Source organism: Gasterosteus aculeatus, chromosome 10, assembly GCF_964276395.1.
Source record: "Gasterosteus aculeatus chromosome 10, fGasAcu3.hap1.1, whole genome shotgun sequence".
Lineage (NCBI taxonomy): Eukaryota > Metazoa > Chordata > Actinopteri > Perciformes > Gasterosteidae > Gasterosteus > Gasterosteus aculeatus.
In genome coordinates, this window is record NC_135697.1 from 370576 (window position 1) to 389807 (window position 19232).

The 19232-nt window shown below is 47.6% G+C and overlaps 1 protein-coding gene across 1 annotated transcript in view; it reads right to left on the bottom strand.

Moving 5' to 3' along the window:
* sh3bp5lb (SH3-binding domain protein 5-like, b) overlaps positions 1 to 19232 on the bottom strand; it is a 48711-nt gene that overhangs the window by 13506 nt on the left and 15973 nt on the right. Inside the window, exon 4 of the mRNA XM_040188998.2 lies at positions 15241 to 15402. Within this exon, the coding sequence (XP_040044932.2) occupies positions 15241 to 15402 (162 nt within the window). The remainder of the gene's footprint in view (positions 1 to 15240; positions 15403 to 19232) is intronic.

Genomic DNA, 19232 nt, shown 5'->3' on the forward strand with positions numbered 1-19232 from the left:
CCAGACTCCCAGGAAACCTGCCCTGCCCTCACCTAAGACTCAGAAACAAAACAGCAACAGCCAAGCATGATCGTTACAGATTTGGTGCTGTTCAGCATGCATGTAAAAATGGATAAATTACACAGTTTAACCATAATAGGGTGAAATTAAGGTTTATCTGTGAATATTTAGTCAAATAATGTAAGAGGGAGACCAGGCCCTATTCCTCATACGTGGTTCAACTAAGTCGATCAAATGTTGTCATGCTGTCAGTCCAGCAGCTCCCCCTGTGTTTGTTTGCTTTGCTTGTGTTTTCCCCCGCATCTGCGAGGAGGTGTGGTCTCCCCCAGTTCATCCCCGAAGGCTGTGGCTGGAACAGCTGACGGCAATCAGCCATCAGGGGACTCTCATATCAACCCGGGTCTTCCTGCCATTCAGCGCCAGATCGTTCCGTCGTCAGAGTGGTAAAACTACGTATTCAAGCCATCTGGCTGCTCGCTGTGGATTAGACGCTGTCTGTTCACCTTTTCCTGTTTTTGCCCTAGTGCTCGAGGATTCCTACCTGGCGGTCTCTCCGAGGCCAGTCTTCCCTCCAGACTCAACCCGGCCCTGTGCGCCACATTGTCAGGATCAGGATCAGGAAGGAAACATTTATCTACCAAAATATGCCAAACATACAAGGAATTTGTCTTGGCGGTTAGTGCACGACAGTAGACAGACAAGACAGCAGTGCACAAGTAATAAAATAAAGTAAAATGAAATGCTAATGCAATGGGTTAGTAGAATAAGGCTATGGGTTAGTATAAAACAAGGGAATAAAGTTAAACATTTTAAATATTAAAAAAGTAAAAAAGAAAAATATTAAGCATAAAGTGCACTAACGAACAAGTAACAAAGTGACGAGTGACGACAAAGTGATGAATTACAGTTAAAGTGGCATGTGCAGTGTGAAGGGGAGTGACCGGTGGAACGTTATAGTCAGTCAGCGGGGGAAAGGGCTCTGTTGATGAGCCCGACTGCCGACGGGAAGAAACTGTTTGTGTGGCGGGAGGTCTTAGTCCTGATGGACCTCAGCCTCCTGCCAGATGGAAGGGGCACAAACAGTTTTTGTCCGGGGTGAGAGGGGTCGGCCACGATCTTTTTAGCACGCTTCAGAGACCTGGAAGCGAACAAGTCCTGCAGGGACGGCAGATTGCAGCCGATCACCCTCTCTGCAGAGCGGATGACACACTGCAGCCTGCCCTTGTCCTTGGCTGTGGCTGCAGCGTACCAGACGGTGATGGAGGAGCAGAGGATGGACTCCATGATGGCCGTGGACCATCATCGTCTTTGGCAGGTGGAATTTCTTCAGCTGCCTCAGGAAGAACAACCTCTGCTGAGCCTTCTTTGTGATGGAGCTGATGTTCAGCTCCCACTTGAGGTCCTGGGTGATGATGGAGCCCAGGAAACGGAAGGAATCCACAATAGTGACGGGGGAGTCACACAGGGTGATGGGGGAAGGTGGGGCTCTGTTCCGCCGGAAATCCACAACCATCTCCACTGTCTTTAGAGCGTTGAGCTCCAGGTTGTTCTGACTGCACCAGGACACCAGATGGTCAGACTCCCACCTGTAGGCGGACTCATCACCACCAGAGATCAGTCCAATGAGGGTGGTATCATCCGCAAACTTCAGGAGCTTGACGGACTGGTGACTGGAGGTGCAGCAGTTGGTGTACAGGGAGAAGAGCAGAGGGGAAAGAACGCAGCCTTGGGGGGAACCGGTGCTGATGGTCCGAGAGGCTGAGACATGTTTCCCCAGTTTCACGTGCTGCTTCCTGTCAGACAGGAAGTCTGTGATCCACTTGCAGGTGGAGTCGGGCACGTGCAGCTGGGAGAGTTTGTCCTGCAGCAGAGACGGGATGATGGTGTTGAAAGCAGAGCTGAAGTCCACAAACAGGATCCTGGCGTAGGTTCCTGGTGAGTCCAGATGCTGGAGGATGTAGTGGAGGGCCATGTTGACAGCATCGTCCACTGACCTGTCGGCTCTGTAGGCGAACTGCAGGGGGTCCAGGAGGGGGTCGGTGAGGGACTTCAGGTGGGTCAGGACTAGCCGTTCAAAAGACTTCATGACTACAGAGGTCAGGGCGACGGGCCTGTAGTCATTGAGTCCTGTGATCCTGGGCTTCTTGGCAACAGGAATAATGGTGGAGGCCTTGAAGCAGGCTGGTACGTGGCATGTCTCCAGGGAGGTGTTGAAGATGTCAGTGAACACCGGAGACAGCTGGTCAGCACAATGCTTCAGGGTGTGAGGGGAGACGGAGTCCGGACCGGCTGCCTTACGGGGATTTTGTCTTCTAAAGAGCCGGTTAACGTCTCTCTCCAGAATAGAGAGGGTCGTTGCTGGTGGGGGAGGGGAAGGTGATATAGATGAAGAGGCGTGAGCCCCTGATGGGCTGGGGGAGGGGGACTGCAGCAGGTTGGTGGAGCTGTGGGGGATGGGATCAGGACATTCTTTCGAATCTGCAGTAGAACTCATTCAGCTCGTCTGCCAGGCGGAGGTCATTCATGGAGTGGGGGGTTTTAGGCTTGTTGTTAGTGAGGTGTTTGAGGCCTCTCCAAACCGAAGCAGAGTCACTTGCTGAGAACTGTTGTTGAAGTTTCTCAGAGTACAGTCGTTTAGCATCTCTCACCGCCTTCCTAAACTTGTATTTTGCCTCTGTGTACAAGTCTTTGTCCCCACTCCTAAATGCCTGATCCTTCTGCAGGCGTAGTGTTCTGAGTTCCGCTGTGAACCAGGGTTTGTCGTTTGACTCACCCTGGTGCATGATGGTACACAGCTGTCCTCACAGAAGCCGATGTAGGAAGTTACAACCTTTGTGAACTCATCCAGACTGCCAGTAGCAGTCCTGAAAACATCCCAGTCTGTGCAGTCAAAGCACGCCCGAAGATCCGCCAGCGCCTCACTGGTCCACTTCTTGAATTCCCTCACCACAGGTTTGCAGAGCTTTAGTTTCTGCCTGTATGCAGGAATCAGATGGACCATGACGTGGTCAGAGTGTCCCAGTGCAGCACGAGGGACAGCGTGATAAGCCCTGCTTACTGTGGTGTAACAGTGATCCAGCGTGTTCTCCTCTCTGGTGGGGCATTTAATAAACTGTCTGTATTCAGGAAGTTCATGGGTGAGATTTCCTTTGTTAAAGTTCCCGAGGACAATAACTAAAGAGTTCGGGTTGGTCCGCTCCACACGCCGTATCTGGTCGGCGAGTGTCCGCTGTTGCCTCATGCACGTTGCCCGCCGGCGGCATGTAAACACCGACCAGGATGAATGAAGCAAACTCACAGGGGGAATAAAAGGGTCTGCAGTTGATGAAAAAAGTTCCCAGATCAGGAGAACAGTGTTTTAGGATCACCGTTAAGTCGTTGCACCAACTGTTGTTGAAATAGAAGCAGATTCCTCCACCCTTTGTCTTGCCGGACAGCTCCGTGTCGCAGTCCGCTCGGAGCAGCTGGAAGCCTGCCAGCTGGAGCGCGGAGTCCGGTATCGATCCGCAGAGCCACGTCTCCGTGAAGCACAAAATGGAGGATGTAGAGAAGTCTCTGTCTCTCCTCATCAGCAGCTGAATTTCGTTCAGTTTGTTGCACAGTGAGCGCACGTTGGAGAGAAAGATGCCTCGCAGCGGAGTGCGAGAACCACGCTTGCGGAGTCTCATCAGCGAGCCGGCCCGTTTTCCTCTCCTACGGCGTCTCACCGCGATTGTGTGTGTGAGTCTTAATAAACTCTTTATTTTCTAGTCGGAAGAACCTCCCTGTGACTCCTGTGTGCTTGGGCCCACGCCCATCTACCTCACCATAACTGAACGATCTGGCCATACAGATGGACCCAGCTGACAAGGAGGTCCTGCGAGGGGCAGTTTCCAGTCATGGAGAGTTGTTGGGCCGACACCATCAGATGCTTCAGGGACTCATGGATACCCAACAGGCCTTCGGGGCTCAACTGGGGGAGATTGGAAGGAGTTTGGAGATTATCACTGCCCGCTTGGTTCCATCTCCCGATTCAGCCGCTCCACCCACTGCACCCGCTCCGCCTCTGGTAATAAAAGAGGCTCCTGTCCCACCACCCGAACTATATGCAGGAGATCTGGGAAGGTGCAGGGGATTCCTTCTCCAAGTTTCGCTGGTATTCGCCCGACAACCCGTCACCTTTGCCTCAGATGAGGCTAAGGTATCATATGTCACAGGACTATTGTGAGGAAGAGCATTAGACTGGGCCGAGGCTTTGTTGGGAGGTGGAGGGATCGGGTTTGTCACCTATGCCCGTATTATGGAACTGAAGTTTTTGACCATCACATTTGTGCTAGGGACCCTGCTAAACGTTTGCTCATTCTCCGACAGAACCAAAGAAGTGTGGCGGAGTACTCTGTGGAGTTCCGGGTGGTGGCAGCAGAGTCCGGCTGGGGCGGCAAGGAGTTACGAGGTGTTGTTCTACACAGCTTTTCGGAACAGCTGAAGGACGAACTTGCTGTCCGGGACCAGTCTGACTCCCTGGACGCAGCAATCAAACTAGCCATTACACTTGATAACCGTATTCGGGAGCAACGCCAGGAGAGGAACCGTAGGCCCTACACTCCTTTGGAGCACCCATGCCTCATCTCGCGAGATTCCCCCCGAGAGTTTCCGTGAGCTACAGTTCAAACCCCAGTACCTACGTCCAGTCGGTGGAACCCATGCAGGTTGGTCGCGCTAGCCTCACTCACTCCGAACGCCAGAGAAGGATCAGAGCGGGTGAGCGTCTTCTCTGTGGTAAGATTGGACATTTTCTGACTGCCTGTCCGCTCCGCCCAAAAGACAGGACTGAGCAGTAGCTGTGGGGTTTCTGGCGAGCACTTTAGAGGACCCCTGCAATACCAGGCTCGGAACCCAAATCCCGGCAAGACTTTGTCTAAAACCGCTTTCTCTGCCCTTACTTGCGTTGATTGACTCTGGCGCTGAGGTGGTTTCTCAGGCACCAGAACTGAACCACTAGTTCCCCCGGTCCGTGTGTGTGCGCTTTAGACGGAAGATCCCTAGCCCTGGTCACCCACCGCACTGAGCCCCTACTCCTTATTTTGTCTGGTAACCACCGTGAGGTAATTCCGTTTTTTGTTTTTTCTGCTCCTAAGACCCCCTTGGTTCTCGGACATCCGTGGCTGAAGCAACATAACCCTCACATTGACTGGACCGCAAGTAAGATCGGTGAATGAAGTAGGTTTGGCCATTCTTCCTGCCTGCAGTCCGCGTTGCCTCAAATAGGGGGCAGTGTAGCTCTCCCGGAGTCGGCCCCTCCTGATCTGTCTGTTGTGCCTGCGGAGTATCATGACCTCGGTGAGGTATTCAGTAAGGAGAGGGCCCTATCCTTGCCACCGCATCGTTGTGTGATTGTGCGATCGAGCTGCTCCCACGTTTTCCTCAATTTGCTTGTATAACATGTCACGACCTGAGAGGCTATAGAGTCTTATATTAATGACTCCCTGGCTGCTGGCATCATCAGAGAATCTTCCTTACCTCTGGGGGCAGGGTTTTTTTTGTTAGTAAGGAGGATAAGACTCTCCGCCCGTGTATTGACTTTCGGGGCTTTAACAACATCACTGTTAAGAATAAGTATCCTCTGCCGCTAATCAGCTTTGCCTTCGAACCCCTACAGGGAGCCACCATCTTCAGCAAGCTGGACCTAAGGAACGCATACCACCTGGTACGAATTTGTGGTGAAGATGAATGGAAGATGGCGTTCAACACATCACTAGGCCACTTCGAATACCTGGTAATGCCTTTCGGGCTGACAAACGCTCCTGCAGTCTTCCAAGCGTTAGTGAACGATATATTGAGAGATTTTTTTTTTAACCGTTTGCCTTTGTATACCTTGATGACATTTTGTCTCGTGACCTCTCGGAACATCTGCTTCATCTACGCCAGGTCCTCCAGAGGCTTCTGGATAACAAGTTGTTCGTAAAGGCCGAGAAATGTGAGTTTCAGGTCAACTCAGTGGGATTTCTCGGCTACGTCCTTGAGAGTGGGCAGGTGAGGACTGACCCGGAGAAGATTAAAGCAGTGGCAGAGTGGCCTGAACCCTCCTCCAGGAAGCTGTTGCAACGGTTCCTGGGTTTCGCCAACTTTTATCGCCGTTTTATACGGGACTACAGTAAACTTGCTGCCCCTCTGACCAGACTCAAATCTCCTGCGGTTCCTTTCCGGTGGTCCCCTGAAGCAGATCGAGCTTTTGCCTTGTTGAAGGACCGCTTCACCTCCGCACCCATTCTGGTGCAACCTGACTCTTTGCTACAGGTTGAGGTTGATGAGTCAGACAGTGGGGTGGGGGCTGTCCTCTCCCAACACTCCGGGTCTGGTCGGAAATTGCACTCATGTGCAGGGATTAGTCGGACAGTGTCTCTCCTCAGACGACACTTCTGGTGGCCTACCATGGATGGGGACACTAGGGGATATGTCCTCGCCTGTCCGGCTTGTGCCCGGGCCAAGACCTCTCACCGACCACCTATGGGGTTGCGCCGCCCCTTACCAACGCCTGGTGGCCCTTGGTCCCACATTGGTGTGGACTTTGTCACCGGCCTACCTCTGTCTGATGGGATGACCACCATACTCACCATTGTGGACCGGTTCTCCAAGGCAGCCCATTTCATCAGCCTCCCCAAGTTCCCGTCAGCCTGTGAAACGGCAACTCTCTTGACGAATTATGTCTTCCGCCTTCATGGTATCCTGTTGGACATTGTCTCAGACCGTGGTCGTTCTGCCACACCCTGGGGGCTACAGTCAGCCTGTCATCAGGATTCCACCCACAGACTAACGGACAGAGAGAGCTAACCAGGATCTGGAGTCTGCCATTCGTTGTGTTGCCGCTTCAAATCCAACGTCCTGGAATACTCTCCTAAGTTGGATAGAGTATGCACACATTCTGGAAGCTGACCTAGTCAGACTTTCACAGGGCCCACCCTGACAAGCCCAGGAAATCGCCTGGAGGCTCTCGTTGAGGGGGGGTACTGTCATGCTGTCAGTCCAACGCCTTGGGATCCCCCAGTCAGAGCTGGTAGATGTGGCCCGGGAAAGGGAAGTTTGGGGTCCCCTGCTGGAGCTGTTGCCCCCGCGACCCGACCCCGGATAAGCGGTTGAAGATGGATGGATGGATGGAAGAACCTCACTGTGACTCCTGTGTGCTGCGCTTGGGCCCACGCCCATCTACCTCACCATAACAAATGTCCCATTATCCAGCTCAAACAGTCTTGTTAGTTTGAACCAGGGGTCCGTTTAGTGGAAAGTTTGTTAACCCTGAGATGAGTGAAACTCTGGCTTGTCTGTTTCACAAAGGAAGGTAACGAAAGCTCAGGGTCAGTGTAATGGTAAAAATATGTTATAACATTGTTTTGTGCTAAAGCCGTGTCTCAAGTGTCTGTATTTGACCCTGACGTGGCAAGAGCACGATGATACAAAACTTTTTAATTGGCAGCTGTGTCCTGAGAAGGGAGTGTGTGTGTGTGGACCCCATCTCCACAGAGCACTGTCATACGTGCTTGTGTATGTGACAACCTGCTTGCAAGCAATAAAAGGACTTTTTGCAACTTTGATCATTCATCAAGACTTTTTATCAGATAAAACTTAAGAATGAATTCTCTTCTCCCGAACTAGTTTATTGAAATATTCCACAACATCAGTCACCATGGTAACAGCCTGTGAACCTAACCTGGTCGGGAGCAGGTTTTCTTCAATAAACCTTGAGTTTCTTTCAGTCTCCTCCCTCTGACAGCAGTCCAGCCAATCACACAGCGCGCTTTCATTTTCTCATTCATTCAAGTACTCTGTATCAGGTAGGATAACGACTAAAGTGTTTTCTCGAACATGTCGCGTCCTTTTCTGGACGATCCTGTTGAAGCGCTTTTACTTCGCAGGGTTTTAAACACGTCGGGAGAATATTGAGGCCCGATTAGATATATTGTCTTTTCCAGATAACTACTTGTTTGAATGCTATTGTTTTTCTTCAGTCCATCAAATATGTACATGGCTTCACCCGTCCTCATATAACTAACGTCACTCATCTTGGACATGCTCTCACATACGAGCACATTCTTTGTGTAGTGTATTACTTTTTCGGCAAACGTCAGTTTCCTACATTATAATATTAGTAAAGCTGCTGTATTCAGAGTCGTGAGAAACGTGTGCGTCGCTCTGAAACATATTTTAAACGTTTTTGTTGCCTGGACACAAACCAGTGAAGCCATTAAAGAGGAGTTCGACAGGATGCACCTGAATAAAACACATAGGTTCAATACCATTGTACCAGTTTTTACCAGCGATATTATTCTTGTGATTAAATATGAACATGGGTGTGTATTTCAAGCCTGTGTGTAGTGCATTCTAACGAAGTGTAAAAAACTGGGAATTAGTAAAACGTATGGATTCTGATTAGTTTGTACATTAAATATTAACTGACAACACTATATTGTAACTTACGCCGTTTCTCTTTGTCTTTTGCTTCAGTAGCGGTGTTGCTTTTTTTTTCTAATTACGGGGTCATACTGGCCGTACGCTTGCATTAATACATCCAGCTCAAGTATGCCGACCGTTTGTTTGTGGTGGTTGCCATGGTAAACCGTGGTATCGTGGCTCCATTCATGCTGCCTTCATACTGTGGTGGTGCACGCGCTCAACTCTGAGTCAACCTACTCCGAGTTGAATGAACCAACTCTAAACAGCTGTTCTGAAACCCAAACCTCCATCTCCATCTCAGGGTAAATCAACTCAGGGGTTTGACTCCAGAGTTTGTTAAACCTCCTACTTGAAACGGACCCCAGATGTCTGTCGTCAGGATAATGGCCGTCGTACTTTAGAAGGCGGGAGAGTCGATCACCGAAACCAGGATTTTTTATGTGTACAACGGCAAATAAACGTAAAGGAAGGCTTTTTTCTCCGCTGACGAGCAGGAGAAGATCATGAACGAATATGAGGAGATACCATGTCTATTAGAATAATTTCGGATGAAGTCGGATGAATTGAACATATTGTACATCTTTTACGTTGTTTATGAATTTCCGATTTTGTGCTACAGGAAATACAATTAATCAATTATCAAATAATCATGGCAAATAACGCACAACTTTATGAAGAACACGACATGCAGCGGCTTTCCAGATGTTCTCTGTATCGCAACACTGTACAACATGTACAGTGTGAGAAAGATTTCTGACAGTATAGAGACAATGTGTGAGTGTGTGCGACACTATGAGAGACTGTGTGTGAGACAGTCTGCGTGACAGTGGATGCTCGGCTAGGTGTTCATCACGTAAAGTTGTGGCTCGAGGAAATCTTGTAAATAAATGATTCCTGTCTTCAGCATCTATAGCGCTCGTACAGGACGTCATCACGATGTCTTAATGGGTCTTTGATCTCTGAGAACTCTCCCTATAAAACGGTAATCTAACTGATGTCGCTCCTACATCAATGAGGACGAGCTGCCCTTTTTTTCCGGGGCTGTGGCGAACTAATCCAGCAGCTCAAATAAACTTGCAGCGGGGCAGGTTCAAGTTTTGGGATGTGTTGCTATGGTGATTTAGTCAAACCTGCTTCGGGGAACCGAAAAAGCCTGATCTACGTCATCTTATCCAGAAAATTTACATAGGCTACAGATATTCCATTCAATTACACTATGGTAAATTCATGCTCAGTAAAAGTTGTTTACACCTAATACATTACTGAAACAAGGTTCAGCGATTATTATTTTATAAGCATTCAGTAAAATACAGGTCCCATTACATTCTCCGGTTTCTTGTTCTTCTGGGTTTGTATCCTTATGGTTGAAATACACTTATTGTAAGTCGCTTTGGATAAAAGCGTCAGCTAAATGACATTTAATGTAAAAATAATTTGGAAAAGTTCATCACGCAGCTCAACTCAAGAGTTAAACAAAAAAGCAGAGACATTCCACTTAGCACTGGATGGAAGTAATGACACTGTTGACTCCTCGTTTTTATCAGAGAGATTAGTGACTATTTTGAGACAAGAGGAATTTTTCACCATGAAATCTCTAAAGATGACACAGTGTCATTGAAAAGCTAAAGCCACCTTGGTGTAAACTTGCCAATTTCACCACAGATGGAACTCCAAACTTAACAGAAAAATACGTTGGGCCGCTGAATAGAACCTAGGATAAGGTACAGGTTTTCCAGTGCTGTTTAAGTCCTCTCTGTGACCACATCCCTTGATCTCTCTGTTGTCAAATTCCAGATGTTAGTGATAAACAAAGACGACAAATGTATCAAATAAACAATGGTACTCAACCATTTTAAAATTCACTCACAATATTTTCAGGTAAATCTATAAATAGAGGTCTCAAAAATCACCCGCTTGTTTGCCTGTTTTACATCAAAACAGAAACCCATGGTCCAGAAGTCTTTTTCTTTTTTGGGGGGGCACGGGCTTAAACCAAAACAAAAGGGCACCCATCGCAAAAATGATTCATGAAATTAAAAATAATAATTAATTAAAAAACACAGTAGGATATTTTCAAATTAGATATTTATTTTTGTTTACAAACTAACTCAAATTGAATAAATAAATGAATAACAGGCCAAAACAGGCAAAACAAGGCCATATTGTACTTAAGCAATAAGGTACGAGTAGTTGTACTTTATCATGTTACAGTTCGAGGGTGTTGCTACTATAAATAAGAAGTGTAAAGCTGCCTTTCAGCAGAAAATAGTTAGCGCCACAATACGTTGTGTATCACATTTCCGTAGCCTAGAGAAAATTGTGCTGTGTGGCCATGTGTGGCTGTTGCTACAAACAGCATTTGAAACATGGCGTTTGTTAGCCTAGCACTTGAGGTTTGTTGATGATTACCTGGGTGGTCAGAAAACATCCCAGGTCTCTTTGCAAGATCTCGCGCCATCTCATTCTTTCACATCGCTCATGACGTCCACTTGAATTGTCCTCTTTAGCTAAAAGGTGTCCTAAAGCGGTTGCAAAAGCTCGCATATCCCGAAACCCGTCATTTGCGGAGCTTCCGGTCTTTTTTCGGAGATCGTCACTGAGCTAAAAACTGAACGGTCACGCTGCAGTTCCCTGACCACCTTCTTTTGAAGTCTCTCTTTTCTTGGAATTATGCTGCAAATTTTGTTATGCATAATAATCAAGAGTGACTTACATACTCTCCATAAAGCTGACAACACACGTTTGTTCCCCTTCAGGGACTACCGCTGCGTGTAATCGCAGTGGGAACGCCCTCAGCGTGACGCGTCTGAAGCATGAATGAAATCAGTCAATGGAGAGAAAGAGCGTACGGCGAGTGACGTCATCGACCAGGAAGCTATAAATATCCCCTGAGCACACAACACGCCAGCTTTTTTTACTTCAGCAGCTCGGTTGTGTGTCTGAATCTGTCGATTGTGTTTGTGAATATGAGCGAGCAGTATAAGAAGTGTGTTCCTCCCTGTACTCGATATATCACGGGTGGGGATTCACACGAGTTATTTGTGGCTTGTTTGGGTGTTCAACATGCCCAGTCGGCTCTTGAGGGAGTCGACTGTAAGCATTGCGAACGCTTTCCTCTTAGAACTCTGCGCTCGCGGCGATCGCTCTTTGAGGAGAGTGGTATGCTGCGAGCTCCCCAAGGCTCGGGTCCCGCTTCTGTTGAGGCAGAGCGGCGGCGCTTGTCTTGGGGTTCGCAGATGGATCTCACCGGCGATGTTGAGACGGGCCCCGCCCTATCTCAGCCTTCTCCGGCGGGATCCAGTGCCTTTCACCCGGTTTCGGAAGCACGCGCTGCGGTGGTTACTTCTGCCCAGGTGGAGGCACATGATGATGTTGAATTGAGATTATCCAGTTCTGAGGATCTGGATGTCGAAAGTTTTGCATCAGAGGAAACTAGTGTCTCACATTATACTGCAAATGAAGAAGGTTTGATGGATGTGTTATCTCGCGCTGTTGAAAAGCTCAGTATCGAGTGGCCAGCTGATAGACAGGATTCTAAAATTAGAAGCAAACTTGATGATAGATTTCTGTCTGCACGACCTCAACCTTCTCGCCGGTGCTTACCGTTCTTCCCAGACCTTCATGATGAGGTTTCAAAGACCTGGGTTAGACCGGTTTCTAGCAGAATTTACACGAATCAATCTAATGCTTATGGAAACATTTTTGGTGCAAAATCTGCTGGTTATGTAACAATGCCGAAGGCGGAGGAGACGCTCGCGAGCTATCTCTCTCCTGCTTCTTCGGTTTCACTTAAAGCACCGGCTCTTCCATCTAGACCACTAAAAAATACCTCTGTGCTGGTGGGGAAGGCTTACTCGGCTGCTGGGCAGGCGGCTGCGTGTTTGCACACTATGGCTATTATGCAGGCTTATCAGGCCGACCTGCTCAAAGATGTTTCTGAAGGGGGTGAAATTTCGGCTGATATGATTAGCGAACTTAGGCAGACTGCTGATCTCACTCTGCGTGCCACCAGAGAGTCCGCTAAATCTATTGGTCGATCTATGGCAGCCATGGTGGCCACAGAAAGGCACTTATGGTTGAGTCAGACATCTATGAAGGAAAAAGATAAAGCTTACCAATATCGGGTTCTTCCGTTTGGCCTAGCACTGTCACCCCGCACGTTCACGAAGTGTATGGATGCAGCTATAGCTCCGCTCAGGCTGCAGGGCATCCGTATTCTGAACTATATAGACGATTGGTTAATTCTAGCTCAATCGGAACATCAGGCGGTTCGGCATCGAGATGTCGTTCTTGCTCACATCAAGAGGTTGGGGTTGAGACTCAACGCCAAGAAGAGTGTTCTTTCTCCATTACAGAGAACCACTTTTCTCGGTGTAGAGTGGGATTCGACGACGATGCAGGCACAATTGTCACCTGCTCGTGTTGCTTCGATTCTCGCCGCAGTACATCAAGTCAAGCTAGGCCGGTCATCCACTGTAAAACAGTTCCAGAGACTGTTGGGTCTCATGGCGGCTGCGTCCAACGTGATACCTTTTGGCCTCCTGCACATGAGACCGTTACAGTGGTGGCTCAGAACCAGAGGATTCTCCCCGAGGGGAAATCCGCTTCGCATGATCATGAGTTTGCGACGGTGTCATCGCGCCCTGGTTGTGTGGAAAGATCCTTGGTTTCTGTCCCAAGGCCCTGTGTTGGGAGCTCCTTGTCGTCGCGTAATGCTAACGACAGATGCTTCTCTCACGGGTTGGGGGGCGATCATGAGTGGTCGCCCCGCTCAGGGTCTGTGGGAGGACCATCACCGTCTATGGCACATAAATTGTCTAGAGATGTTGGCAGTGTTTCAGGCCCTGAAACATTTCCTCCCGGACCTAAGAGGCCACCATGTTCTTGTCCGGACAGACAACACATCGGTGGTCTCCTATATCAACCACCAGGGGGGTCTGCGTTCTCGCCCGCTTTACAGGCTGGCACGTCAGATCCTTCTGTGGTCCCAGGGGAAAATTCTCTCTCTCAGAGCTATTTATCTCCCGGGGTATTTGAATCAGGAGGCAGACATCCTGTCGAGGCAGGGGCCGAGGCCCGGGGAGTGGAGTCTTCACCCCGAGGTGGTGGAGCTCCTATGGGGACATTTCGGTCGTGCCGAGGTAGACCTATTTGCGTCCCGAGAGACATCACACTGTCCACTGTGGTTCTCTCTCAGCCAGCCAGCCCCACTGGGGTTGGATGCTATGGTACATCCGTGGCCGAGGTCACGCCTGTACGCTTTTCCCCCGATCGCTCTGCTCCCAGGAGTTCTGGAGAGGGTTCGCCGGGACGGGCTCAGTCTCCTGCTTATAGCCCCGTTCTGGCCGGCCCGAGTATGGTTTTCGGACCTAGTATCTCTCCTCGACGGCTCTCCCCTAGAGATACCGATCAGGAGAGATCTGCTCTCTCAGGCGAGTGGGTCGATCCTTCACCCCCGTCCAGAGCTATGGAGGCTGTGGGCTTGGCCTCTGAGGGGGCCCAGCTCATAGATTCTGGTCTCTCGGCTGAGGTCGTTGAGACCATCCTCCAATCCAGAGCTCCCTCCACGAGGAAGTTATATGCCGCGAGGTGGAAACTTTTCACCTCTTGGTGTGGAGAGCGCCAGCAGGACCCAGTCAACTGCCCGGTTGGTACAGTGCTGGATTTTCTGCAGGACCGTCTCTCCACAGGGTTATCCCACTCCACACTGAAGGTGTATGTGGCGGCCTTAGCTGCTTACCACGCCCCTTCAAGTGGAGGTTCCCTTGGGAGACACCCACTTATATCTCGCTTCCTTCGTGGCACCCTGAGGCTGAGGCCTGCAGTTCGCACGAGGGTACCAGCTTGGGATCTGGCCATCGTATTAGAAGGTCTCTCCCTTGCTCCTTTCGAGCCCATCGAGGAAGTTTCGGAAAAGTTTCTTACTCTTAAGACTATCCTTCTTCTTGCTATTTCATCTCTAAAAAGGATTGGTGATATTCAAGCACTTTCGGTGGCTCCCTCGTGTCTGGAATTTGCTCATGGTATGGTTAAGGCCTTTCTCTGTCCGAGACCAGGTTATGTTCCTAAGGTGCCAACCAATTTGGTTAGACCTATAGCGTCACGCTGAGGGCGTTCCCACTGCGATTACACGCAGCGTCCGTCCCTTCGGGGAACTAGGGTTACATACGTAACCCAGGACGTTTTTTAAGCATGAGCATCATTACTAATAATATGTATACCACAGGTATGTGCAACAATATACCTCCCCAGACTGTCATGTAGCTCAACTTAAGACCTACCTTTCATTTCAATAATTAAATTACCAGTAAATTTGTCTTAATTTGTAGAACAGTAAAACTGCCTGCTTTTATCTCTCTCCCTCTCCCTCTTTATTGAACATGACAAACATCAGTAAACAGCTGGATAAGGCTTTGAAATCACCGATTTTTGTGTTTTTTGTTTGTTTATGTTTTAGGAAACGTTGGACCAATTGCGAGGAAATGTTTTGGATCACCAAACAACGTCGGGGGTTTCCCATGAACACCGTCATCACCTGTGTGCGATGCTGCAGCCTTTTGGCTTTTGGTTGAAGGGAGGGGCGGGGTTTGTGAGCGCATGTTGGGGCAAAATTCCACAAGAACTCAAATAAATGCCCCGCCAAATATCAAAACACATATAGGGAGGAATTGATGACAGACAGTCATTTGTATTCTTATTGATGAATGAAGAAAAAAATTGGGCTCAAGCAGAAGTGGCACTGTCCAGGGCAAAAGGGCAAGTGCTTGAGCACCGTTATGGGTCCATCTGTGCACGTGCCTGCTGTGTGTGTACCTTAGCGGTGGCGTGGTTCAGCATTTCCTGCCAGGTTGGGTCCATGGTGTTCCTGTCCCCTAAGAGGCCCTGCTCCGCCACATACACCATCTCTCTGGCAGCAGTGTGCATGGACACGGCCCTCTCATACCGCAGAGCTGCCTTCTGGGTCTCCTGTTGAGCCTGGGGAGCAGACGGCAGTAGCTTCATAAACATTTCTTCTGCTGCAACAATTAAAAGGATGACTCCCAGAGCTGATATTCAAATTGTACATATATTATGTATATTCATTTTGTGGTCTCTGTAATATTGTGACAGTATAATAGTGTAGGCTTCAAATTTAGGTCACAGGGTTACCAAGAAAATTCACACACGGAGTTCCTGAGTTTGTATCCCTATGGTTGAAATGCAGTTATTGTAAGTCGCTTTGGATAAAAGCATCAGCTAAATGACATGTGATGTAATGTAACAGGAGCCACACATATAGAAACCATCCGCATACCTTATCCGCATCTTACAAAGACACAGCGACTGGAACCAAAAATCTCAAACCCTGTACAACACAACTGATGGTCTTGAAGCCATTAAGAAGGCAATACATTCTGTAAATGAACTCTTTCCTAGGCACACCTGTTGATTGAGAAAATAAAGCAAAAACATTGAATAAGAAGTTCCAAAACTTTTGACTATCTTTGTAGTATCTTTGTATCTATAGTTGACAGAGTGGATTGGTAGAAGGGTGAAGGGAGGAGGAGAACTGGGGGGATCAAAGAGGTTGGAAAACAGTTTTTTTGAGTTAAAGAATTAGGATTGAATAGTGGTTTAGTAGAAAAATAGAAGCAGAAGAAAGAAGAAAGGATAGATTGATAAGCAAACCACTTGTCAGGGTGTTTGGATTTTCGCAATTTTCTTTGCTGCTCGCATAGTGGCCCACTCGACGTGTACCAAGTGGACTTGTTGATGTAAGAGGAGAGAAATAATCAAGAGACAAAGGAAGGGTAGAAAGTAGATTATTTGTGGCAGAGTTGGGATGCATGAGTAAGAAAGTGATAAAGTGACTGCTGATAAAACAGAGGGGGCAAGAGATGAGAAAGCCCGTTTTCATGTATTGTGACTCCTGTGTTGGCAACGTTCCTGGATGAGTAATGCGTCAGAGGGAGAAAAGGACGATTACCCCGCAGGATTACAGTCATTGTGCTGCTGCAAAAGGCGTGTCAGCCTTGTTGCTTCACAGCCACACTGAACTACACTTTCTTGACGTCTAGTCAGACACAAGTGTTAGGGCTCGACCAGCCAGAGAGTCGCACACCTGACGCCGCTCTGCTCATCGCCACAGCTGCAGCTCGTCAGCTCATCCCACAGGGAGGTTAAGAAGCAGATCTGCCAGTGGCTCGCTGTGAGTTCGTGCTCTGTGTTTCCCCAGAGAGGGTTGATTGTTCCTCCCCTGTGCTCCTCTTGGAAACCCTTCCGGAATTCCCTACGCAGAGTTTTTGTTTTCCCTGTGAGTATCGTGTGAGTTTTCATTTTTTGATTGGACTAAGAGCGCCCACGGACTAGAGAAGTTTTTGGAGTTGCCTTTTTTTTGGTTTGTTTCTCGTATTTGGTTATTTTGTGAAATAAACTACGCCGTTTTCCGGCTAAACCTAAGCTGTGTCTGGTGTCGTGCACTTGGGGTCAGAGACAATCCATAACAACAAGGGTTATTAGACTTTCCACTGTCTCGTTATACCCCGGGCTGAAAAATGACATTTTTACTTTCATTGAGATAGCAATTATTGTTTGGCTAAATACAATTTCAAGATCAAGATAGCATCTGCTGGCTGACAAATGTACAATGTATTTATGTTGGTGTATCTTGGTGTACTTTGAAGAGATTGTTTTGGGGTTAGGTGTAGTCAGGCAGCAGTATCGTAGTATTGCTTCAATGCATATAAATGAGTATGTAGCAAACAAAGCTGTTTACAGAATCACTTTCCTAAAGTCAAGATGGTAGAGCAGACATGGGCAAACAATGGCCCGAATGCCATATATGGGCTTTTATATCAGACCCGTTGAATATTGGTACAACATTGTCCAAATTATAGTAGACTGCATTCATTTAGCCTCCAGACACATTACATTACATTTAGCTGACGCTTTTATCCAAAGCGACTTACATTGGATTTTTAACCCATGGCTTTTTGCTTCTTTTTATTGGGGCCGGGGAGCAATTAGGGGTTAGGTGTCTTGTTCAGAGACACTTCGACATGGGACAGGGAGCAGCCGGGGATCAAACCACCAACCTTGCGTTCCCCGGCGCATCATTGTTGAATGTCGGATGTAGTGTTTGCATGTTCGTGGTTCCTGTGGTGTCTTGTTCCCGGTCCCCACCTGCGTTTTTGCCCCTTGGCATTTTTTGATTTCGAATTTTTGACTTTTGTTTTTCAAAAACTCTGCATCCAGGTCCTGCCTTGCCCGCCTGACACCTTCAGTAACAATCAGTGTACCAATAAAAGAAAAGTCAACAGTGAGTGCCGAGTGTTCAATGAGGAGTGGACAGCTGAATATTTTTTCACCAAACTGCGATCAAAGGCTGTATGTCTTATTTGCCAAGAAACGGTTGCGTTTTTCAAAGAATATAACATCAGCCGCCACTTTCCCACCAAGCACGCCAGCGACCAGTCAACGCAAGAACGGACGGCTACTTTGCAGAGGTTTTCAGCCCATTTATAGACTCTGCAAAATACTTTTTCCCGACAAACTGCTATTCAAGGGTCAAGCACCAAGGCAAGTTATTTACTAGCATTCCAACTAGCAAAGGCCAGCAAACTTTTCTCCAAAGGGGAGTTTTTTAAAGAATGCATGGGGGAGGCAGCAAGTGTCCTGTGTCCAGAGAGCAAAACGACCTTGACTAAAAAACACAAAACAAATTGTAATCACACATGACAGTGACTCGCCGTGTGGAACGTCCAGTGCTAAGTGTGGAACCACTTAGCACTGGACGAAAGTAATGATGTTAAAGACACTGTCGACTCTTCGTCTTTATCAGAGGGATTAATGACAATTTAGAGGTAAAAGGAATGTTTGACCACGGAATATCTAAAAAGGCACAAGACGAGGAGAAAACTTGTATGACAGGGTGTCCGGTGCCATTTAGAATCTAAAGCTACCTTGGTGTAAACTTGCCAATTTCACCACTGACGGAATGCCAAACTTAAGAGAAAAATAAGTTGGGCCGCTGAAATGAATCCAGGATAAGGTAAAAGAGGACACACTGCATACTCCATCAGGAAGCACTGTGTATATTCAAGCTTGATCACGTAGTGAGCCAGTTGTAAAACCCGTCAACTTCATACGACAGAGGGGACTGCGGCCTTGTCAATGTAATCAATTCCTTGAGGAAACTGATGCTGAAGTGTGGGAGCTCATTGGGAAAGCTGACCATTTTTCCCAGGTCAACGTCATTTTGCTTTTGCTGTGGACATATTGACACACATTAATGAACATAACATACATAACAAAAAGTACAAGGGAATGAAGAAGGGCATCTACATAACCCAAGTAAAAATCACTAGATGTTTCAGTGTTATTTAATTGGCTTTGCTGTACTTTACGATATGTTGTCTATTTACCACTATTCAAATATAAGCATTTTTGCATTTTTTAATCTGGGCTACTTCTATTTAATAAAATAATATTTAATAAAACGATCTTAACATAAGGCTTCAACAAGACATGAAATGAGCTTCTTTTATTTGTCATTTGACTTATATAGATACATACAACCAATACAGATATAAAAAGTGGTTGCCAGTGGTTCAAAACATTCAAGAACATTTAACAGAGATCACACTGACAAACACAAGATCCTTATAAAGATACAATTTTCAATTAACCATAAAAGTGCAAAATTGCATCAACAAAACACAAGCATCACCAATAACATGAGTTGGCTTTTGCAACAATTCAGTATTCATTCTCAGACAGGTAGTTGTATAGTTATACTAAAGGTTTGCTGTGCAAGGTCCTGACTG